Source organism: Dermacentor andersoni, chromosome 8 (genome assembly GCF_023375885.2).
Source record: "Dermacentor andersoni chromosome 8, qqDerAnde1_hic_scaffold, whole genome shotgun sequence".
Classification (NCBI taxonomy): domain Eukaryota; kingdom Metazoa; phylum Arthropoda; class Arachnida; order Ixodida; family Ixodidae; genus Dermacentor; species Dermacentor andersoni.
Window position 1 is genome coordinate 32,231,670 of NC_092821.1, and position 25,140 is coordinate 32,256,809.

At 47.0% G+C, this 25,140-nt stretch overlaps 1 protein-coding gene across 2 annotated transcripts in view; it reads left to right on the forward strand.

Moving 5' to 3' along the window:
* The first annotated feature begins 14,540 nt into the window (after positions 1–14,540).
* Positions 14,541–25,140, forward strand: part of LOC126526143 (uncharacterized) — a 168,473-nt gene continuing 157,873 nt past the window's right edge. The window contains exons 1-2 of one of the 2 annotated variants that reach the window (XM_072289603.1): positions 14,541–15,026; positions 24,448–24,654. In XM_072289603.1, the coding sequence (XP_072145704.1) occupies positions 24,462–24,654 (193 nt within the window). In that variant the 5' untranslated portion in view covers positions 14,541–15,026; positions 24,448–24,461. The remainder of the gene's footprint in view (positions 15,027–24,447; positions 24,655–25,140) is intronic. The other variant, XM_055068027.2, reaches the window with a different exon arrangement.

Here is a 25,140-nt window from a genome sequence, read left to right on the forward strand (position 1 = left end):
TCCTTTCATTTCGAGTCTCTAACACCTTCCTACACTATTAATTTCGACTTTAAATTTTTGCTCAGAGTTCCTTCTTTACCATGTTCTGAACACTATCAGGTGTTTCTTTGTCCTTCTACTCCAAACCGTAGACAACCAAGTTATTTCTCTGGCTTCTGTTTTCTCAGTCATCAATCTTTTTGAGCATATATGACTTGTCTTCTTCAAGTTGACTTACAGCTGTTTTTTATTACTGAGCTCTTCGTTTATTGTTGCAAAGCACGATATCTTGGCTTCCAGGTTGCAAAGCGCTGACTTAAGCCCCAATTTCATCCACAAACCCACTCTGCTGTGTAATTAAAATGTCAATGAAGCAGTTATATTAGCTTGGCCCGCAAGAAGCTGAAAGGACATTTCTTCATGTGTTGGACCTCGATTAGATTAAACATCATCGCATACTAACGAATTCCTTGAGAATGAACAGACATCAGATAGAAGGTTCGCAATAAGCAGTGGGCAAGGCAGCATTACGAAAAAGCGGTTATCGCTGCTTAAGCATTTAGTGAGCATGTGCGCACAAACCTGCACAACAAAGCAGACGGGTTGGTGAACATCGTTTCCGATGCGCTGCTGCCAAGTCCACCGAATCTCATCGGCCATGAGGTGCTCCTTCCAAGGCTTGATGGATCACGTGTCCCGGCATCACTGATATCGGGGCATGCGCAGCACTCTTGACAGTGTGCAGGATGAGTTTCCTGGCTTTCATCGAGCCACCTAGTGTTTGTAGCTCGGTGCTGGTATCACAGGAGAGAACGATAGGCAGTCAAGGCAAGGCGCAGAAAACTGGCGGTTGCACTTGTATAAGGCCGGCTAAGACCTGGACAACAAGGCAGAACGGTTTGGTGGACATCGTTTCCGATGAGCTACTGCCAAGCCCACTTATCTGATTATAATACATGCCATAGTGGTAGACTCCGGTATAAAAATGCAGCTAACGTAAGTATACAAAAATTTTGCATTTCGTCGGCAAAAAGCAATGAAAGGAATGATAACTTTCATAATATTTTCTTCACTACTTGAAAAGGAATAATATCGCCTAAATTAAGACTACATGTCACTGAATTTGTAGTGTTGTCGGATTATGAAATGGTTCTTTCACTAATATATAGTTTTATTTACTCCTTAGGCATCAGCACAGAAGGCTGCTTCAGGTCCTGCAGGAGTCGGGACTTGCTACGAGAAGCGGGCATAAACTACGTTCCCCAGTCGGTGGCAGTAGCTACATCAGTTTTGAGATTCCTTTTACCGATTACGTCATCGTCTATGTCCTGGGATGTTCACTCGCTGCCACCGCCTTTGTGGCGGAGATGGCCTGGCATCGATGTTGCATTGCAATCTGTCAGCAGCTCAAACGCCCAAGCACCCAATTTTCGGCGTCCGTATGATCAGACCACTGAAGAATGAACTGGCTTGTCTAGCGGCGATTACGAATTCGCAAGTGTGTGCACATGCGATTTAATTTGCTCCATATTGTGAATATCACCGTGATAACAGTAATCACGGTGGTGCTGCTATTTTTGCATCCTCAGAGTTGCGTTTTCATAGGCGATCTGACTTGACACTCAACGTGGCGAACTGTGAATCTGTCTGGGTCGAATTTGACGATACATTCTATTCCCAAAATAAGAAAAACCTAATAGTTGACTGCATCTGTCGTTCACCCTCGTCATTTGGAAGCGCGTTTTGCTTAGCCCTAGGTAATTTGCTGTATAATTTAACATTCGGACAGCAAAACGTCCTTATCATGGATGATAATAAGATTAACCTTTTAGATACATCTAACCCACTACTTAATGATTACGTTAGCTGCCTAAATGGGTTCGGATATCAAAACTTAATTACTCTTTCAACTCCTTGTCCCACTAATAAACAGGGCACGCTTATCGACCATATAAATTATCCAGCCTTCTTACTAACCCTGACTGTGGTGTTTTCGAAGCTTCAATAACCGATCATTACCCAACATTCGTGCGCTTAACTTCCACTGCTGCCACTACCGATGCAAGCTTCACTAGAAAGAAGTTTAATTCGTCAATTTTTATTGATATAATTGCCGCTTCTGACTGGTCGCCAGTAATGGTATGTGATAACTCTGAACATGTCTATAACACAATTTCACAAATAATTTCGAGTGCTATTTCAGATTCTACGGCAGTAATGAATTGTAAAAAAACGTTTTCAGCTCCTCGTAACCCATTGTTTTCCACCAGTTTGCTCAATCGCTTGCGGAAAAAAGATAACCTTTACAGGAAAACAAAAAACAGCCATTTAACACTGCACTTCACGAAAGGTATAATAAATATTCTAACTTATTAGGAAAACTACTCTAACAGGCTGAAACGACGTATTATGAAAATGAAATTAGGTCTGCAGATAATGATGTCAAAAAGCAATGGAAAGTATTAGGCTATCTTTAGGTCGATCCAATAATAATACCGAAATAACTATGATACAATCGGGGGAGCTTCTCCTTGATAATCCCTTGGACATTGCAAACTCCTCGATTAATTTCTTCTATGCAGACAATGAAGGGTGCAACGATTCATTGACCGAGACTTACTCCCGTGTGCCTCATAGCTTTTTCCTTCATCCCACGATACCTGAAGGCATAGCCACAGTCATTTCCAGTCTAAAAAATAAAGGGTCTGGTCTTGCTAACCTCAGCCCATCTCTCATAAAAATTATAGCGTACTTAATGTCCGACATAATCTTTCAGATAGTGAACTTTATCTTTAAAACAGGAATCTGTCCAACTTCATTGAAAAGGCCGAAATAATCCCTGTTTTCAAGAAGGGAGATAAGCGTCTAACGTCTAACTACCGCCCTATCGCTATACTTTCATTCTTTAGTAAAATTGCCGAGAAACTAATCATAACACCCTTATCAAGTTATCAAAATTTCGTATCCTATCACCAAACCAATTTGGGTTTAGGTAGGGATGCTCAATTGATTTGTCACTGTGTCAATATCCAGCACTTACTCAGACCCTAAAACAGCTAACCTTGGTTTACCACAAGGAACAATATTTCTTACAGACGAGATTCGGCAGGCAATCGACACTGGAAATTTTGCTGGACCATTATTTATTGAGCTTCCTAAAGCGATCGATTCACTTGTTCATAACATACATTTGGCTAAATTAGACTCTATTGGTATAACTGGCCCGGCACTGCGATTGTTGCATAACAATTTGAGAGATAAAGAATATACTGTGTCAATATCCAACACTTACTCACACCCTGAAAACAACTAACCTTGGTTTACCACAAGGAACAATATTAGGACCTCTCTTGCCTTTAGAATAGATTAACGACCTCCCACAGTGCCTAAAGGCTGTATCCTTTACGCTGACGACACTACCGTCTTCTCCTCAGACAAAAGTGTTGATTCATTAATGTGCAAGCTTAACCACGAGGCGGCTAATATTGTAACCTGGTGCGGACTAAACAGACTACGCATTATTACTGCAATATCTAACTTCATCTTCTTCTCAGCTAAACAAAAGCATATCTCAGTGTGTCCATCGTTAACCTTTGCTTCCAGCACACTTTATCCTATTGATAGTATGCTTTTCTTGGCGTCATATTAGATAAACACCTAAAATTTGATTAGCATGTTTTATCCTTAACAAAGAAGGCAGCATTATGGAATTAGAATAATAATTAAAGTTCGCAATTTTTTAAATGTGAAGACGCTCATCTCCCTCTACTACGCCGTTATTCACACGCATATTAATTATTGCATATCTTCATGCGGGAACACGTATCCCACACATTTACCCCCACTGCAGCATACCCAAAATAAAGCAATTCGCATCATTACACGTAGCAGCTACACATCGGAAGCATCTCCATTGCTCAGATGTAACGGTATTTTATCCTTACAGAAACTAAATAAATACTAACTTGGAATACTTGTTTATAAATCTGTTAACGGAAAGCTCCCATTCCCTATAATTACTAGCAGCCAGTATCCACATTCCGCGTCTACCCGTTTCGCTTCTACCAACAGCTATTTACTACCAAAACCTACAACTAATTATGGTAAATTTACGACTAATTTTTCAGCCACACTACTTTGGAACTCATTACCGTGTCATACTAAGAGACTCTCTCATTTTTACACATTCAAATCAAACCTTCGTAAATCTTTGCACTCTATATAACAATTTGATCGTTATCATTATATTAATAAGTGCTCTGTGTCAATAAATGGTTTACAGCGTTAGCTAGTGACTAACTTAATGTGGTGTCTTGTGTGTTCGCATATAGCTGCTTTGTATTTACATATCCTACTCATTTGTAATGGGAGGTCCCCTGTACAGTCTGTTGACTATGGGACCTCCCTCTGTATGTATGTATAATCCCCATTTGTAACCTTATTATTATGCAAATAAAGAACTCTCAAATGAAGAAGAAAAAAAAAACCTTGATTCATGAAGTTCTCTAGCTTCCGTGTGTTGCTTTTGTTTGTTGGTTTCCGAGATACAATTACTGTTGAACGCTACATGCTTATATGCATTTCTCTTGTTGATAGGGGGTCACATTTTTGTGCGTGAACGCTAAGCTTCCGTGTTCTTCAAAAATATTTTGACCATACTTCTATGGCTTCTTATACAATGTAACTTTCGTTATTGAGTAATGCGATACTATATAGCCTGATAGCATCTGATGTCGTAAGTTACTCTATTGATGCACACATCTTCATTTCGTTTCTTTCTATTTTTTTTTTTTTGCAGCCATTCGTTCTCTCCTGTGCAAAACATCGATGTTAGGCGTGAATTTTTCCAAATCGACTCAACCGGTCACAATTTGACGCTTTCTTCCAGATTTTGCAAAAGCCTAGTGTCTCTCATTCTAAACTCACCCTGACCCTATGAGACGCTTTGAAAAGCGCACACTACTATATTTGCAGACATGCTTACCTTAAATATTCATAGCTGTGCGTTATCTTAACGATTATTTCTTGTATAAGCTATCTGTACATTCAAGTTCTGGGAGGTGGCGCGAGGAGGTAGCCGCCGTAGCGAGGGTTAATGTAGGCCGGCCCGCCATAGCACAGCGAGGTCTCGGGAGCGGTCGACACCGCGGCCGCTCAAGTCGAGGGCAAAGTAACGCATGCGCAGTGGGTCCGAAGCCCACGCATGCGCAGTTTCCGCGCTGGCCTCGTGCCTGTACGAGTTGACGCTGGCATGGCTAGGCGCGGTCGTCCGGCTCAACCACGGAGGAAGGAAACTAAGGAGAGGCCCTAACCCCTCCGCGCGCTAGGAGAAAAGTGTGGCGGAAATGACGTAGTAGGTTCTCATTTTCTTGCTGCCTTTTTATTTTTTATTTTTTTGTTGTATGGCCACGTCTTTTGGGCCACAATGGCGGCGTTGTTATGGTTTTGAGCGCTCACACGTGTTGCTCTGGTAGGTTTCGGGCCGTGGCAAAGGCGCTGAGTGGGCGGGTTTGCGTTAGTCACCGTGTCTTGTTGCGCTGTGTTACCTGCACCGTGCTCTGCCAGATGTTGCGCGAGCGCGCAGCGCGGTGTGGTTTCGCGAAAGATGTAAACAAGAGAGGAGGGTGGCCCAAAAGGCGGAGCATCGCCATGAGCAACGCCAAATTCCGGCTTCACTTTTGCTTCACAAAGAGTGACGTCAGGGCCTCTCCTTAGTTTCCTTCCTCCGTGGGCTCAACAATTCGTGGGACGCGGAGCGAAGAGGTAGCCGCCGTAGCCACGGTTTATACAGGCCGGCCAGCCAACAATGTGTCCCCCAAGACTCCACGATGTTACGGCTACTGTCTGTCGTTCTTTTTTTTTTATGGAATACGTGGCTGATAACTGCACTGCTAAAATCAGACTGTATGGCGCCGACTGCGTGGTGCATTTCGGCATTGGATTGGCGCGGCTCGCTACGCGCTTGCGCTCGCACTTCCGAGCACAGATTGGCGTGCGCCTTCTTTTCGCACTGGGCTTTCAACAGATCGTCAGCTGCTCGCGATTAAAGACGAATTAAGTGCGCGTCGGCAAACGCAGAAGTTTTATGCCGTGGCCTTACCGTACATGTAAGCACGCACGAATGCCGGAAAACATACATGCCAATTAAGGGACAGGAAACTACGCTGTATTACTGCTTTTCTTTGTGATGTACCTACACACTGGGAAACGCCGAGCGATGGCTTCTAACAACTTCGTGGACCCCATCACGGGCGCTCACACGCAAAAGAAAAAAAAAATAGAAACACCCACCGTGGTTGCTTAGTGACATTCTGCTTCCGGCTCCCGAGCTAAACGGATCGCGGGATCATATGGGCTCCAATGGAGCGACATATGCGGCTGTTAGCCGCGCAACAGGCTTTCGACGGAGGAAGATAAGAATTTCCAGATTATTTTCCCTCGGCTACCTACAGGACGCATCGTGTTAAACAGTTTTTTTCCACGGCAACACTCATGTTCTCCCGTTTCGCGTAGAGGATTTTCGGGACGCGCTTCAAGCTCTTGGTATACTCTCTGGCGTCGTCGCCCTTGGAGCGTAGCAAATAAACCACGTATGGGCGGTGACGAGGAAGACAGCCGAGGCGGCCCAAAAGCTGGCTGCACTGAAGGAGCTTCAGGTCAAGGGGCGTCGCTGCCTGGTCATCGACCCTAAAGAACAGCAGGTGAAGCTTCGTCTCCACTGGCTTCTTCATGATGTGGATGATGAAGGCCGCGTAAAGACTGCGCTGGCGAGTGGATGGCGTTTCCGACAAGGGCTCGACGACCCGAGCAGTACTGCTGCAGCTGAAGGCTGGAATGAAAGTTGACGACCTGCCCCACCAGATCCGCGTCACCGGCGAGCTTGCGCTGGTCGTAGCCCCAGGTCGTTCCATGCAGTGCCTGCGCTGCCGGGGCTACGGTCATGTTGGTCGAGAATGCAAAGTTCCCCGTTGCTCCCGGTGCAGGCTTTTCGGACACAACGACGCGAACTGTATACGTTCATACGCAGTAGCCGCGGGGTCGGCGGAGAGCTAGCCGTTGACGTCAGACCACATGATGGATGTGACCGAGGCCGAGGAAGCGGCCAAGGGAGCTGGAAACAGCAACGTGGCGGCAGAAACGAGCGGGACGACCATGCCGAATGAAGCAGGACCGAATAATGTCCCTCCTCCTGACGAGCCAGAAACCACACTAATCAGCGTCAGGGCGGCCCAGAAAGAAAATGAGAGTCGCCAGCCGGCTACTGATACTACGTAGGCAGCGGAAAACGACAACGCGAACCCTGCTAGCGCCCGCGTCGAAAGCGTCTCGGCAACGGTGAAGAGGTCCCTGCAGCAGAAGGAGAAAGTCGACGGAAAGGCCAGCGGTGACTTCGAGCCACCGCCCGCTAAGACGCTTCCAGGAAGGCGCTCCACCCTCAAGCCTAAGCCGAACCTGCAGGCCGACCGTAGGCTTGCGGCGAAGGCGAACAGAGGCGAACTCGGGCGACGGCCACCGGATGGCCACGGAGGCGTCTAGCAGTCAGCTAGACGTTAAGGTGAGCACCATGCTCCGGGCCTCCTTCCCTCCGGTTTACATCAGTAATCACTACCAACCCGTCGCTTAGCCTTGGGCCGCTAAACGTTCGAGGTCTGGCTGCCAGAAGGAAACGGAGTCAGGTGTATAGACTACTAGTGGACCACGACCTCGACGTTTTATCAGTGCAAGAAACCAAGGTAGACGGCGAGGAGGAGACCAGGGGCATGGTGCAGAGGTTCACGTATAACTACTATACTGTAGTGAGCCACGCCTTAGGGACTTCGGCGGAGCGTGTGTTGTTCGTGAGGAAGCTTCCAGGCCTGGTCATAGACGGCTACTTTTCGTGCACTTCCGGTCGACTTGTCGTTTGTGATTTCAGTTATTGCGATCTCCAACGGCGTGTGCTGTGCATTTATGCGCCTAATACGGTGCAAGAAAGAGTAAATTTCTTTTTGAATTTGAAGCACCACTTCTCTGTGCACAAAACGATAGCCTGTGTTGAAGACTTCAATTGTGTATTGAACATCGAAGATAGGTCTACGCGACGCGTAGTTTATGACAAAAACAGCGACATCCTGACGCAGATAATGCACGAATTCGAATTAGACGATATCGCTGACTGTTTTAGGGCTGACCGAGACGTGATGTACACTCACTTTTAGGGCACAAGTCACGCACGATTAGACCGTATCTATATTTCATATGATTTAGTAGAAAAATGACAGTGCTATACAGTTACCGCCATATCATATTCTGACCACTGCCTAGTAAAATGCAGGGTGGGCAGCAAGAAAGAACGTAACAAATTCGTCTGGGAACTCTAGAAAATGAATGCAGAACTGCTACTGGATGAAACCTTTAACGAAAAGGTAGTGGCTGCTCTGAATTCTTTTGGAACAGACAGTTCTATGAAGCTTGGTGAGGAATGGGAGTTGCTAAAACAAACCATTAAAATGAAGGCAATTGAAAGAAGTAGCGTACTCCGATATGAAGAAAAGGCCAGAGAAAAGGATTTAAAAACATTATTGGAAGAATTTGCGAAGCTCGAATGCATGCAACCGAGAGCCTATCAAGAAGATATGCGCGCTGTTAAGAAGAAGCTCGAGGTTTTCGACGAAGAGCGCTTCCGAGGTGCGCTCGTGCGCTCGAGAGCAGAAAGACTATCATGTGGGGAAACGCCAACGAAAAGAGCAATGGGACTAGAAAAAAAAGCACTCGAGACGTAAGCAGATCGAGGCTATCGAATATGAAGGGGTGGTATTAACCGATAACAATAATATAGGGCGTGCTTTCTTTGAACATTACCAAAAGCTTTTTGCATTCAGGCCTGTGAACATGCACGATTTCAAGGATATATTTTTGCAGCGAATGCCACAGCTGTCGAGTGAAGTTAAAGAAACGTTGGAGAGACGAATAACTGAACAGGAAGTGATAAAGGCCATTGAACACCTGAACCCTGGCAAGTCACCAGGTCCAGATGGTCTTTGTGCCGCTTGGTACAAATCGTTCAAAAGCCGCCTAGCTCCTATGTTAACCGCAGTTTTCAATGAAGCATACGAACTGAAAATACTTCCACCATCCTTTGGCCAGTCCCATACGGTACTAATGCCGAAAACAGAAGAGACCGAAAAGCTCAAGCAACTTTCCTCCTACAGAACCATAGCGCTTGCTAACTGCGACTACAAAGCTGTTGGCACGACGGGTCCAGTCAGTTATTCAGGAAGTAGTCGGCCCACACCAGACGTGTGGTATTCGTGGAAGAACCATTGTCACTAACATCCATAAGATGAAGTGTGTGCTGGAGTGTTGTGACGCCATGTGCGATGCAGTAGCGATCCTCCAGCTAGACTTGGAGAAAACGTTTGATTGTGTTACTCACGAGATATTGCATACCATCCTTGAACACGTTAATTTTGGCCACATAATCACTGAGGGGGTGACCATGGCGTACCGGAGCTGCTATACCAGACTTATGATTAATCAGACGTTGGGGGCCCCCATTAACGTGAAGCGCTCCGTTCGCCAGGGTTGCCCACTCAGTCCACTCCTGTTTTGTGTCTACATAGAAACGCTATGTCAAGCCATCATCGAAAATGAATGTATTAAGGGGTGTTGTCTTCAATCAACAGAGGTGAAGCTATTGGCATACGCTGATGATGTGGCTGTGTGCTGTAAAGATAAGCATGCAAAGTGTATTGAATACTGTTATAATATCATCATAAAGTTTGGTAACGTTACTAACAGCTTCGTTAACTGGCAGAAATGTTTGGGGTTTTGGCATGGAAGATGGGCGTCCACACCAGACCACTTTTCTAACGTAAACTGTGTCACGACGCCAGTTAAGTACCTTGGCGCACCCCTTGATGCCTACAAGGACAGTAGCGAGTACTGGAAAGAGCGGACAAAAGAACTAAAAGAAAAAGCCAACCGATGAAACGCCAGTCACTTGTCAATATTCGCGAGAGCTACAGCATGCAACATGTTTCTCGTGACAAAGATCTGGTACGTAATGCAGGTCCTACAGTGCTCTCGGATTAATGTGCAGAAACTGCACCGCGTGTTCGCTGTTTTCGTGTGGGCATCAAGCTGGGAGCGATGCAGCCGAGATAATCTCTTCCGACGTGTGAAGGATGGCGGTCTGGGGTTGGCGCACCTCTTCTTGCGTCAACTAGTGAACAGGTTCTTCTTTTTCCGAGACACAAATGACCAATTTCAGAACACCGTGATTCAAATGAGGCTGTCAAGAGCACTTCCCGAACTTGTAGTAGGTACCGAAATAATGCCAGGATCTGTCCGTGGTTTCTTTCGGGAAATAGTTGATAGTGTTTCTTTCTTGCGTGTTCGTTTTTCAAGTAAATATTTATGGAGTGCAAAACGGAAATAGTTATACCGTGATTTGTGTGACAGTGTTTGCTTGTACCCATGTACAGAGCCATGTACAGTGGAGGCCGAAGCCTAGACGTATTGAAAAGGGTAAAGATGATGCCAGTTCAACCAGCCACGAAATCTTTCTTCTTTCAATTACATACCGGTACCTTACCTGTTAAAATCTTCCTGGAACAACGTGGGTTCTACGTGCCATGGGGAACCCACTGCCTTATTTGTAAAAAATCAGGAAAGCATAGATCATGTCTTCATCCACTGTTGGGAGGGGGTCTTCTTTTGGGACGTGTTGCAAAGGACTTTAAAAAAGGAGTTACTGATAGATCCACACGGAATCAGGTTTCTGGCAGTAAATGCTGACGAAGGATTCCCGTACGACCTTATCATGCTTACGGGCCTCCACTGTTTGTGGCGCTCAAGAATGGCGGGCTACCATTGTGACCCGGATGCCCGACCAGCGCGTGTATACTTCCGAGAATGTATGCAGCGATATGTAGAAGTGCAGAAATTGCAACAGCCTGTTCCTGAGTGGCTTTACAGGGTTGAACCCCTGACAGCACTCAAGGAATTTTAATACGACGATGTCATGTCACAGTAGCGGACGGCAACGAATGTGCACATTACTGTTTCTTGTTCGGTTTTTGTATTCATTATTTCTTTTTCTTTCGTCTTTGCGTATATCATTTAAGAAAAGTGTGTTGTGACATGTCGAGGACTGGCAATAAAGAAAAAAAATTGTTGCTTAGTGGCAGTGGTGTTGGGCTGCTAAGCACGAGATCGTGGGATCGAATCCCGGCCAAGGCGGCCGCATTTCGATGGAGGGCGAAATGCGAATACACCCGTGTATTAGGTGCACGTTAACTTTTAACCCTTTCGCTGTCGGACGTTTCTGGCCGTGACGCACCCCCAGTGTCGGCTTGGTTTCAGGGAACGAGCATAACAGGGAATGAACATAGCAATTTATTTTTGATTATGATTGGTATACAAATAACATAGTCAATGCAATATGCACACTTCAGTGTTCTGCGGCTGTTGTTAGTAAACATCATCATCATCATCAGCCTGACTAAAATCTGTTCAACATCCGAATCTGACGATGCGGAACCCTCTTCGTCTCAAGCGACTTTGTCCGAGTCCGAGTCCGAGCTCGGCTCGTATTCTGAATCGGAATTCAGCCACCGCTCCCATGAGCAGACGAAGGTCCCGCGCGCCGAGCCATCCGAAAGTAACCGCGCGCAGGGAGGATGCGCTTTCACTCGCCCGCGCAACGGAGAGAAATGGGACGTTGCGTGATCAAGAAGACAGAGGGAGATGAAAAAAGGCTAAACAAAGTTCGAAGGGCTTTACGTTTACTGCTGCAAGTCGGAAGCGAGGGTGCGGCGAGAGAGCGAAAGCAGCAATCGAGTCACCCTTTTTGGAGAGGCAACGGCACGTGCGCCTGAACTTGACGCGCAGTAGCAGGCACACTAACAGAAGAAAAATAAAAACCTTCAAACCAGCGGAGATTACTGAACAACCCTTGCCACACGCGCGCGACGCATGATCCAGCGAACGCGGAGCCACCGCGCCCCTGAGCAAAGAGAAAGTGGGGAGTGGCAGTCGCACCGTACTCTTCAATACATGGGTTAACACAGGTCGGAGCGAATATACGAACTTGTAGAAAGAGTCAACAGATGGCGTGGCCAATCCAGGAGCGCTAAAGCCCCTCAATCTTTCAAAAGTAGCGCCATTCTTTCACCCTGGCGCGTCCTCCTCCACGCCTCCTGTCGCCCCAGCCTCCTCCGCTCCCCCATTGGCCAATCTGTGTCACGTGGAAGCGGGCGCCGCGCTTTTGTATATTTTTTTCTTTCCAGCGTGGAGCAGGCGCCGCGCTTTTGTATATTTTTTCTTTCCAGCGCGCGCCGACCTCCATTGTTGGGCCTGCGCGAAGAAAGTACGGCAGGCGGACTGACGGAGTGCGTTAGCGTAATAGAATGTGCAGGGCCGAGAACTTAATTGCGATGCCATGCTGCTGCACCTTCGGTTGCCGCAACAGACACAGCGAGGGCAAAAAGCTTTTTGCTCTGCCGTCCGGCGGGCGCAACGCAAAAAGAAGTGTGGATTCGCAGGATCGGGCGGGCTGACTTCGAGGAAGTGGAAAAGAGCGCACGGCTTAGTGAAGTAAGGGCCACGGCTACTCACAACCTCTTATTTTGAGCCTAGTTCACGCCTTCCGCTTCGAAGAAGTGGGTGTTCATGCTCTGCGTGGTTTTTAGCGCGTTGTTTGGCTTTCTTTTTTCGAATGTGCTCTCTTTAATTGTTTCATATGTAGTATCGTCTTGCGGTGAAATGCACGCATCTGCAGCTGGCCTGTGACATAAAAGCGACTTTATTCAGGGTGTGTTTTGAGCTCCACCAGAAGTTAGCACATTGTCAACGCTATTGCAAGGCTCACTATTACTTACGATGCAGTCTTTTAGCTTCGAATGTACGCCCGCATGTATTGATTTGGTTTGTGGTGATTAATGTTTTTAACGTTCCGAAGCGACTAAAGCTAGGATGCAGGTCGTAGTGGATGGCTCCGGATAACTTTATCTAGCTCGCCTGGGGATGTTTAACGTGCACTTTGATCGTAGAGTCGTACGTGGGCCGGTAAATTCCTCGTTGGCGTTTCATAATACTCGTGCGCTAGTGCTGCTTCAGAAGTTGGCGCCTCGGCGCGATTGTATTTCTTCAATAAATTTTATGTACTAGTGTAACAACTTGTCATTATTTCGTGTTATTGACGGCGCCGTCAGGGCACCAAAGCGGCAACGGCAACACCAAAGCTAGAACCAGCGCTAGATGGGGCTCGCCGAAGCCTGTGCATGCCACGGGGGTATAAGATCGCGGACAGCCAATTTTGTATGCGAACACTCCCTGCGACGTCTGCATTAGTGTAATGTTACGTGCTCTTCAGAGGCTTCCGTTAGCCATTACATTTGCCCTCCTGAAGCAGTACCTGTAAAAAAAAAAACAAAAAAAAACAAGATATCGTCGCGATTACCAAAGCACCCCGCAATGAAAAAACGGCCCTGTTGCCAGGCATGTTGACCGCCTGGCAACAGGGTTGACCGCACACAGCCGGAATCTCTCACGCGCCGACCGAACAAAAGTGTCCTGCAGGTACGTGAATGAACCTACGAAACCACGTACGCATACTTTCACGCTGTCAACACCTGAAACATTGGTAATTACGCGCGTGTTTGAGTACACCGCGTGCTTGCGTCGTGTTTCAGCAACACGAACTCTCAACGTCGCGCGCTTTACGCCTTAAATACGCCTTGAATAATGGTCACTTTCTCTATTTCCTCCGCAATTCTAACACGAAATTCTAAAGGCCAGTTACCGACTGACGAAGAAATATCTCGATTGAAAAAACTGCTCCGCAGGGCTCGAACGAACTTTTCTGCGGATTTCCTCCCGTAGCGTGTTAGCCGTCGTCTGCTACGGCAGGCCCACCACCGGCGGCGCCACCGTCGAGGCGGCGCCGAGCGGAGGAGGAGGGAAGCGAATGGCGCTACTGTAGGAGATTGAGGGGTTTTAAGGAGCGCCTGTTTTTGCGCTCAGGCGCGAAATTTTGAACGCACGATAGAGAACGTACCGGTACGTCAGTGACACCGTGGGGGGGAAGCGCGATGACGTACCGGTACGTCAGTGACAGCGAAAGGGTTAAGGAACCACAGGTGCTCCGAATTTCCGGAGTCCCCGCTACGGCGTTCCTCATAATCAGATTGTGATTTTGGCACGTAAAACCCCATGATTTAATTTCTTTTTTAAAGTAGAAAGTTATTGGTAAAAAGTGAAGCGCCACCTCCTCATCGCAACTGCACCGCTGCTGGAGTCGCACTTCACATGGCTGGGGCGGCAGTCAATTAACGGCCACGCGCGCTGCAGACTCTTTTCTGCGTTTGTTCGAAACCATCGCTCGGCGGTATACCCAGTGTGCAGGTACATCACAAAGAAAATGAAAAAATAAAGCGTAGTTTGCTGTTCCTTTGCTTGTACGTTTCACGGCATTCCTGCGTGCTTACATGCGCGGCAAAAAGCGCGCCTGCGCTAGCCGACGCCTATTAGCGCGAGCAGCAAGCGACCTGTTAACAGCCCAGTGCTCCAAGCAGGCACACACCAATCTGTGTTCGAAAATCCAAGCTCAAGCACGTACCGAGCCGCGCCAATCCAACGCAGAAGACAGAGGAGGACGGGAAGCGCGCTGCTGTCAACTTGTGACAAAGCTCGGCGTAACGTTACGGGTAACGAACTGCCTAGACGAATTCTACACAGTCGTGATGTTTACACCTAAAAGAACAGTTTTTCCCGGTTGCGCGAGGAGCACAAGTTTGCACTTTGTGACAGTTACGTACTGAAGTGCTCTAGCCCCATATCCCTGTGTGTGTGGGTAACGCTGAGCTTAGTGTCACCTGTTACTCCCCGACGTGTGTACCGATGTGTGTACCGTCATTTGTCCAATTTGTTTTACAGTGCTACAACTGTCTTTACAGCTTCTGCTGATGTTATTTGTGCCCATCAAGATCTAGTCTACCTGTGCATCGTTGACAACAATTAGCAGCAAGTGCTGATTGCTGCTGCTTGGCTTAGTGCAGCACCTGGTAAGTACATACATATGTTCAAGGCTTGCTGTTGCTTCTAGTACTTGAGCTGCTCCACTAAAGGCAGTTTGAATTAAAGGTCGCTTGAGTGATGCGTGCCACCCTATCACTGGTATCCTATACAGGCGGCAAGGCATCTTCAAATTTAGGCCAGTAAGGCTGGCCAGTTATCTGTTGGACGTTCCCACAATGCATTAAATGCGCATATAAAATTGTCTAGGCCAAAACACTTATAGTATTGTATTGCACTTGATGCCTGGTCCCATCACAAAAGACAAAGTAGGAGAATCCAGAAAATTTGTTTCCAGCTGTCCCAAGAGAATAAATCATAAGAAATGATCATGTTGCGAACTGTGGCTGATCGTCCTCAGCTGTGATAAATTTCCCTGTGGGACTACTGTGTTGCTGTCCAACGTATTTTGTGTCAGCTGCACTATCACTCGCCAGTGGCATCCTCAATGTCTGACTCATTCTCATATTACTGGGTCTATGTGTACAATGCATTTGCTGCGCCACGAGCAATGCCTGTTAATGGTTGTTTCAAATGCAGAAAATGCCAGTAGGCCGAAACAATCTCATAAATTGTTTCAACAACGTCAGAAATAGCTCTGCAGGCCTGCAGGTATGCTTAAATGTCTCAATGTTTGTCTGAGTTGTGATCAGGAACTGTTGGTATATCGTTCTTATGGTCACATATTATTGCAACTTTGCCACTTGTTCTGGGCTTTATATGTAGCGCTGTGGTGTACTCTGCATATCATTCAGGCATGGCAGCGATGAAATCTTCTGAAGTAAATATCTTTCCTTGGCTCTTTCGACCGTTTTAGTCAGTGGTCGGACTTGGCAAGCAAAACATTCGTTCGCTCTTTTTTGTTCCTTCATTTAATTGTTCCTTTTTTCGTTCACCTGCTCGTTTGTTTGGGCTGTTCGCTTACATTGGCAATCATTGTGTATGGTCTCTGCGCATTTTTTCTTTACTCAAGTTCGCACTCTGATTTGCTGAACAAGGTGCCAGCAATCATACCAACAAGAGCATAGGGCCTGCACTCTTGCTTGTTAACATTGCAAATCTTTTATAAAGCTTTCTCTCACCTCCGTTATCACAGCAACTCATTTCTTGAGGAGTTGTACACCATTGTTCATAACCCACAAGAAGGTTTAGCATTCTCATGGCCTCGCATCGCATATCACATCGTGGCAGATGTGTTAAACATAAATTATTGGGTTGTATGTGTCAAAACTACAATCAGATTACGAGGCATGCCGTAGTGGCAGACTACGGATTAATTTTGACATCTTGTTCTTTTAAGGGTCCCTGAAACGATTTGGGACCCGCCGTGGTTGCTTAGTGGCTATGGTATTGGGCTGCTAAGCATGAGGCCGTTGGATTGAATCCCGGCCACAGTGGCCACATCTCGATCCCATCGAAATGTGAAAACACTCATGTTCTTAGATTTAGGTGCACGTTAAAGAACCCCAGGTGTTCCAGATTTCCGGTGTGCCTAGTAATCAGATAGTGGTTTTGGCATGTAAAAACTATTTTTTTTTTTTAATACGGCTTGAACACGTTTTGCAGATGCATAGGGTACAGCTACAGCAAAACATTTGCACTACAATTTCTATGAAGCGTCTCGTATTAAGAGAGCTAATGATAATTACAAGTTACCCTCCTCCATAGCCATAGTTTCTCTCCTAAACTCATTCACCGAGTGATCGGGGTTAAGCTCCGCCTTCACTGGCTCTGCGTCATGATGGGATGTCATGTCTACATCTGGTTATCTTAGAGTGAGTGCACGAAGTCTGCGGCCTCTGCTGAAGACCGGAATTGTGGCAGCTTCTAGTGACTGGAATGTTAAAAGCTTGACCACATTCTCATCGCAGCATCTTCTTCCTGTTCAACAGTAATGCATGTGGCGACAAGCGCATTTGATAGGGTCCTGAACATTAAAAAGACACCGCCCTTCAGCGAGACCGCTTGTCTCCACCCCTGACGTTGCCAGCATGGCCATGATTCACATGATAGTGTGCGCTGCGAGTGAGCACATTCCCTGTGCGGACTGCATAACTGTGCTACAGCGAGCAAAAAGCAGCACTCCTGAGCACAGGCTCATCGCTCATCAAGATTGTGGCAGCCTGTTTTACCCAACTCAGGAGAAGGTGAATCTGCTCATAGGTTGTCGGAGATTCTTGGAATCTGTACTTCCTTATTTGAGAACGTCACAAAGCTCCTGAAACTTTGCGTGCAGAGAGAGAAAGAGAGAAAACATTTATTTGTAATGAGATAGGGTGACTTCCTCGTGGGGTGGAGCCCTTAGTTCAGGGCCCCATTGGCTCGCGCCACTCCGCGTGCCCACCAGATCAGCCGTCGCTGCTCTACCAGGTCTAAGCTTGTCAGCGCAGTCTTCCAGGAGGAAGGTTAAGCCAGTGTTGAGCTGTGGAAACACTGATGCTGAACACTACAAAGAGCTGCTGCTGCTAATTGCCAAGAAATTTATCAAACTGTTTTCTTTTTCTGAAGGAGTGATTGACAGGAATGCTGCTGCCAAGCTGCTTGCAAAAAAACCCCTGTCACATGAACTTCTTAAGTTGTAGTGAAATTTTTTGCAAGGAAATGACGGTCACGATCATGCCGTGCATCCCTGAAGCACAATTTGTGAATGACGGAAGCAAAGCCTACTGACCGCGGAAATACCTCTTCTCTACCTTTGCCTCCTCCTTTCCCTACTTCCTTCACAGTTGTCATATCGATGAAGTGCAATACTTCAAACAGCTGAAGCAACGTGCATTGGCCATGTTCTGCAGCAAAGGTGATGTGGAAGAGTTTATGAACACCGGCGAGCTGGATGCTTGCGAGATGCAGTCATCGGACAGTGGTGTGGAGACTGGCGACGAATCATGGGGTCATCACTGTCGAAGAATAATGAGCTGGGAGGCTCGAGGAGAGAGCTAGTTGAGCATCATGTTAACATTTCTGTCGTGCTCAGATTCATTGCGGCTAAAGACGAGAATTACTCTTATGACTCCTGTTAGTCCTGTGCAACAATTCCTGTTAGTCCGCTCAGGATTTCGGACATGTGCTTTCTGAAGCATTTCAAGTGCTGCCATTATGTCGATCAAATGGGCGTCTTGCGAAGTGCAAGCACTCAGTTGGCGTTATGAAGGTCATCAGCTCTTGTTTTGTCGGGTAGAGAGAGATTTGGTGGAAGCCTAAATATGCATCTAGTCTTGAAAGAGCTGTTGCCTCACCTAGATGTTAGCTCAGCATTTTCTATCCCCAATGCATCCTCCCAGTACATACTTTCAGTGTTTTCCCTTTATATAATAAACTTTCTTCGTTCTTGAATCAAATATCTCTGGTTTAGTTCTTTCTCACGTTTTTCGCATTCATAGCATCGCCTTGGCTCAAATTAACATAATACTGAAATGGATTCAACACATAGAAGCTGCCTGCTGTCTTCATGTCCCACTCATGTTCAGTCAAACAGAAAGGTTTTTAGTGTATATTATTTAAAAGTATACTTTCTAAGGCATGCCTTCAGACTCTTAATTGCAACAATGAGCTTAGGAGCCTGCCCGCCTTGAGCTGCAGCTACCATGGTTGCGGCAACCACTACTTCAGACCACCTCGACAAAGCTAAAGCTGATTGAAAAAAAAAAGGAACTGGCAAGAATTTTCAGCATACCTCTCTTACCAGGCATTTTTTTAACACCATCTAATCCTAACAAAATTCTAACTGAAAATCCGCCAAGTAAATTTAGTGCTCGAAACTTCAGAACTCATTGCATGACCTTGTCAAAAGACAGCTGAATGCTTATAAGATAGGAACGAAATGTTACGTGTGGAAAGACACAGACGGAAGATGCTATTTACACGCTATTTACACTGGAGCCAGGCAGCCAGGCTGACACTCGCTCGTGCCAAGGGCACTGACCATCTTATTTGTCGTTCTCGCGGCAGCTCGTCTCTTGAGCATCGTTCGATGACATCGTAATATTACCCCCCCCTGCGGCAAAAGAACCGTCACGGTGCTGTTAAATATCCAAGGTGCGTGGAGAGTTGTAGGGCTTGAGTCGGGCAACGTGGACAATGTCACTGGTTGTCACAGCGGAGGACGTAGTGGGCGTGTCTAGAACGATTTCATAGATGACATCAGTCACTTTGCGTATCACGCGATATGGGCCTGTGTAACAGGAAAGCAGTTTCTCACAAAGGCCGACTTTACACGATGGTGACCAAAGCAACACGAGGGCACCGGGCAAAATATAAACATCACGGTGACGGAGGTCGTAGCGTTGTTTCTGCTTTTCTTGAGACACTTGTAGGCGAGCGCGCGCAGGTTGGTGAGCATGGTCAGCATGGGCGATTCCATCACGGGCATAATCGCTAGTTGAAGCTGTGGCGGACGGAAGCACAGTGCCCAGTGGTAGCGTCGGTTCGCGGCCATACAAGAGGTAAATGGGGAAAAGCCAGCAGTTTCGAGACGGGAAGAGTTGTATGCAAAGGTAATGTAAGGTAGAGCCAGGTCCCAGTCACGGTGGTCATCTGAAACGTATTTGGATAGCATATCTGTAAGGGTGTGGTCCAACGCTCAGTGAGGCCGTTCGTTTGGGGGTGGTAGGAGGTGGTAAATTTATGCTGTATTGAGCAAGCACGCATGATGTCGTCAATGACTTTGGCCAAAAAGGTACAGAAGGTCCAAAGGTGCAGGAGTAAGTGGTGGCGTAAGTCCGAGGAGGTGGTGGCAATCGGTTTCGGCAGTGATGGGCGACGTGGCCAATGCGACAGCACTGGAAGCAGATCGGCCTGTCATCAGGGCTACGCGATTCGGACGGGTTGCGGCGAGATGTGGCAGAAAAGGACTGCCGGGGACGACGAGGGCCGCTAGATAACTGGGGAACGCTGGGTCGAGACGTGGAACACACGGTGTTCAGACCCGTGTTTTCAAATTCCTGTCTGACGGCCTGAATCATCGCAATGGTGGTTGCTGGCGGATCGGGAGGCATCGTGGAGATGGCTGGCGAACAGGCGGCCTCGAGTTCGCGGCGAACAATATGGGTCACGTCGTCGCAGGTGGTGGTCTGACGCGGTCGACCCTCACATGTCGACGTAGCAGCAGTGTTGGGTAGCCGCGCAATGTGGGGTGAGATACGGCGGCTCTTAGCCTGTTCAAGGCGACGGCATTCTTTTATAATAGCGTTGATAGTTGAGACGTTGGCGAACACAAGCAAATTGAAAGCGTCGTTGGCGATGCCTTTTAGCACATGTGCTACTATATCTGCTTCGGACATATTATCGTCAGCTTTACGGCATAGAGCCAAGACGTCGTGGATGTAAGAAACGTATGGCTCTGTAGATGACTGAACACGAGACGCAAGAGCCTTTCTCGCGGCAGCCTTGCGCCCAATGGGGTCGTCGAACAGTTCCCGTAGCTTTTCCTTGAATCTGTCCCAACTGGTTATTTCGTCATCATGCGTTTGGTGCCACACGCGTGGGGTGCCGCCGAGATGAAAGATGACATTGGCGAGCATAATCGTTGGGTCCCACCTGTTATTAGCACTGGCGTGTTCATACAGCTTGATCCAGTCGTCGACATCCTGTCCCTCGAGGCCAGAGAACACACCCGGGTCACGGTGTGGGGCAACCGTGACGATTGGAGCAGTCGGACAAGCCAAAGCCGTTGCAGAGGCGGGCTTGTCACTGGGAGGCATGGTGACAAGCTCAGTGTGCCGACCACTTCGGAGTTCCGTGGTGCGGACGGGGATCGCTGACCTCCACCAGAAATGTTACGTGTGGAAAGACACTGACGGAAGATGATATTTACACGCTATTTACACTGGAGCCAGGCTGACACTCGCTCGTGCCAAGGGCACCGACCACCTTCTTCGTCGTTCTCGCGGCGGATCGTCTCTTGAGCATCGTTCGATGACTTCGTAATAATATTACATCAATGGAAACCATAAACTTGCTATCATGTCCTAATAACACGCAAAAATGAAAGTAAGCATGTCATTTCATTCACATTAGGATACAGCTGAACCAAGTTATAGCAATATTTAAGTGCCACGAAAATTCCATTGTTGTAACCAGGTTGCGTAAAAAATCAAAACGGGGATGGCAGAGCTATTGTGAAAAACCAGGCTTGTGCGAATATGCTATATTAATTCGAAGCAAATAGTAATTCTTCTCGAATAATTTCAAAGCGAATACTTCGAATAGTAGCAAGTAAACAAAAAAGAAACAGCAGAGGGCTATGGTCTGGGATTTATTCAAGGAACGTAAACAACTTGATTCTTTATGAAAATCTACAAATTTTCCTGCAAGAACACTAGCTGTTCCACATGCTGGGGTTTCAGCTGCTCCCTTCTGCAGCTTACAACGGCTCCTGCAGTCGAAAAAAGCCGTTCACTTCTTGTTTGGGTAGCTGGTATTGAAAGATACCTATGAGCAGCTGCAACCAGGATTGGGTAAAGGTGGCTGCCATTGTTTTCCCACAAGGGGGTCATCGGACTGGGAAAGAAGGTGTGCCTTCAAATACCCAGCAACCTCATCCGAGATTGTACGGCTTGACTGAAGATGTGCACGCGAACTGAAGTGTGTAAAAGCACTCCACACAGAGTCCCCTGATGGGTCTGCAGACCAGATGCTTTTCTCACTTATTGCTGTACCATGTTGATCAACTGGCACAGTCTCTTCTGCTGCCATTGTGAGTAGAGTGAACGGTCATTGCTTTGCAGGTTGTTCAGCATAACAGACATATTTGTATCTAGGACCAACCAACATTGCCAATGCAGGAAGGCGTGACATCTTGATATCAGGGAACCTCGTCTTGATGCTTCGCAAAAGGCTTGAGACAAGCAATGCTGCCTCACCACCTTTGGAAACATGTTCAGCTAGAAGCACCTCGGTACACTGCAACAGGGGAATGACTTGTGACAGCATGGGATATCTGTCCCCAGAGAGTTCAGTTGTGGCATGGTCAAGTGGCTTCAAGACTTGCACTGCTGCATTCATAAGCTTCCACTCACTTGCGTTCAAGTTTGCAACTGCGTCAGATTCTGAAAGTTCTACAGTGATGACCGTACGGAGCTTCACAAGCCTGGCCATCATGGCATGCTCACTGTTCCATCGCATCGGGACGTCTTGTATAACCTCGAGAGGGTCCAGCTGCATGTTTTTCTGAATTTCCTGAAGCCGTCCTCGTGTCTAGGCACTTCGTTTGTATCTAGCCACAATCGCTCTGGCCTTAGCAGAGAGCTGCAAAAACCCTGACACTTCTCTTTTGCCATCACTGACACACAACTGAAGGGTATGTCCGAAACACTGTACACCACTCCAGGACAACCGCGCTGCTGCAGAAGTTCCTTCCATTATCTGTAATGAGGAAGATCGGCACAGTATCGTGGGTGGGAAGTTCCCACTCCTCGATAACACCTGCGATAAATAGCTCCAGGTTTTCTGCAGTTTGAGAGTCTGTCATCTCCGTGCAAGCCAATGCATGCACGTGTTGCACGAAGTCACTGTCCATGACGGGACAAGTTACACAAACGTAGCTGTCATTTGCCCGCAATGTTCAGCCATCATTTGTGATTCAAAGCGACTCCACTCCGCTTGCAAAAATGTGCCTGAGCTTCCTTTTCACCTTCTCTTTGCTTGATGCGTAGAGGTCCGGAATAAGGGCTCTCGAGAACGTTGTCCGAGACAGCGCAGCATAATCCGGCATAGCGAACTTCATCATGTCGAGGAAACCCGGTTCTTCGACAATGTTGTAGGGGTGCATACCACGAGCTACGAAGTGAGCTATCATTTTTGTCATCTGTTGGGCTTTTGGGGCCGACACTTTCATTTTCGGCTTGAAACTGTCGACTATGAATGGCTCTTGACCACTTGCCTTGCTTGCCCCCTTGAGCTTGGATGGCCTTTCACGTGTGTCCTGCTTCTCTTGGTAGTCCTTGTGCAAGTCTGGGTGTCTCCTTAAATGTGTTGCTAGGGTTATTGTCGTACATGTCGGGGTCTTCAGGACTGCCTTGCATTTAAGACATTGAGCTTTGGTTCCCAGTGGAATCTTTACAAAAATGTTCCAAATGGGATTGCTGGCCGCATGCAAGTCCCCCATGGTGCTCTATGGAATGGTCCAAGGCAGTTGGGATTGATCAAATGCCGCCGCGGCAGAGACAGAGTCGCCTACTAAACACAATCGACCACACCACCACGCCGATGAGATGCGTTTTTGTGTGCCTTTGTTGTGAGTAAAGTTCTGTTTTCCTGGCTTGGTTTGGATTTGATTGGATTGGGAAAAGTATTACTGAATCCAAAACTGAAACTTCCTTAAACACCTTTTCCCTGCCGCTTGTGGCTATTTGTTCAAGCCAAATACTTCGAAATTTCTGAATAACAAAATTCAAGTCAAAGCGAATATCGAATAGCGCATTATTCGTTCAACTATTCGAAAATATCGAATATTCACTCAAGCCTCGAAAAAACTATAATGGTGTGTAGGCCACTGCCCCTCACCACCATCTTCCTCCATCCGACTGCTGATTGTGTTCCCTCGTTCAACTGCTTCCTGGGTGCTCACATCGTATGTAACAAGTCATGGCTGTCAGCGTTAAAGAATGGCACTGCTATAGCAACTGCAAAGAGGGGTCACAGGTGACAAGCGATATGCGAGCTCTGCCATGGCATCGTTTTGGCAGCTGCAAAAAGGGCCTTTTAAAACATGCGAGAATGTTGCCACGACACCCTGTCTGCTTGAGAAATCCAGAAGAAACGCTGAGGTGAGATCGCCACAAGCATCTCGCCACGTACTTCTCACTGGCTTCCACTATGTTTGTCAGTCTTGCAGGCGGTACATGAAGCTTTCGGACATCCTTCTCCAAAGCATCCAGGTGCTCCATGTAGTGCAGCGTCTTTGGGCAAGCTGTGTAAAATGTAGGGCAGGTAACCAATGCCCTTTCAGGGTTACTGAATTGGCCTCAGTGGAACTGATGTGCAATCGTAGACAGCAGACAGGTAGTGTGAGAAAATAGAAAATTTGCAAGCACAGGATGGTATCAGCTGGCACAAGACATGGGGTGATTGGAGATCCTACAGTCGGCATTAAATAGCCTGATGGTGGTGACCTCAGGATGTTCCAATCACTTTTCATTAGTTGGACTACACCAATAGCTTTAAAATGTATGAGATGAAAAAGTGTCTCAGATATGTTCTGCTGCCGTAAGCCTTCCACAAAAAATAGGTTGCCCTGCTTTTGATTATTCAATGTGGATTGTCCTTTGTAGCCCTTTAGGAATACTCAGCCGAAAGGGTTATTTTGGTTCCTTGGCTATGCATCATAAAGTGCCCCTTCATTTATTCTATTGTATCTACCTCGTGTTCTTGATGGTGTAACAGGACTGTAATTGTCCCAATTGTTTTTTGCAGGCCTCACAAATACGATGAGCCTAGCTGAAAGCATCACTGCCAAAACAGCATGTCACAGCCCTTCCAACGTCGGCGGTCAGGTCGAGGTTGGCATGCAGTGCAGCTTGCCTCTTGCTGACAAGTCTGTCGGCTGCTCGTTCAAAGCAGGGAGCGAGTCTAGGAGCGTGCAGACTACGGAGGCTGTGGATCAGTCAAACTCCACCTCAGGTTGGCTGTGACCTGCACTTCTCTTACATTTGCTTACATGTGTGAGTGTTGTTATAGCACAGTCTACCTAGCTTGGGTACGACTTGCTCAAGTGGGTATGACGTTGCTGCCAAGCACAAATTAGCAGGTTTGTGATTCTTGTCTGCATGGTGATTGGGGCAAAATGCAAAAATAATGCTCTACTGAGCACATTGAAGCACCTTAGATGGCAGAGGTTAATCCAGAGCCCTCTTGTCCTGGTGTTGTTGTAACCCTGACATTGCTGAATGTTATCATTGAACAAAGTAGGGGCTACAACAGCCACCGTTTGTGCACATCGTCGATGGCTTAAATGAAAGTGTCAATAAACGAGCTTGAATCAGTCAACATTCCCAATTGATATCGCAGAGCCATTAATGGTCACTGCTTATAAGCTCCGTTTGGGGTTCTTGTACTTTATTCATGATAGCTTCATGGATGCCAGATGAAAACTATTTTAAACAACAA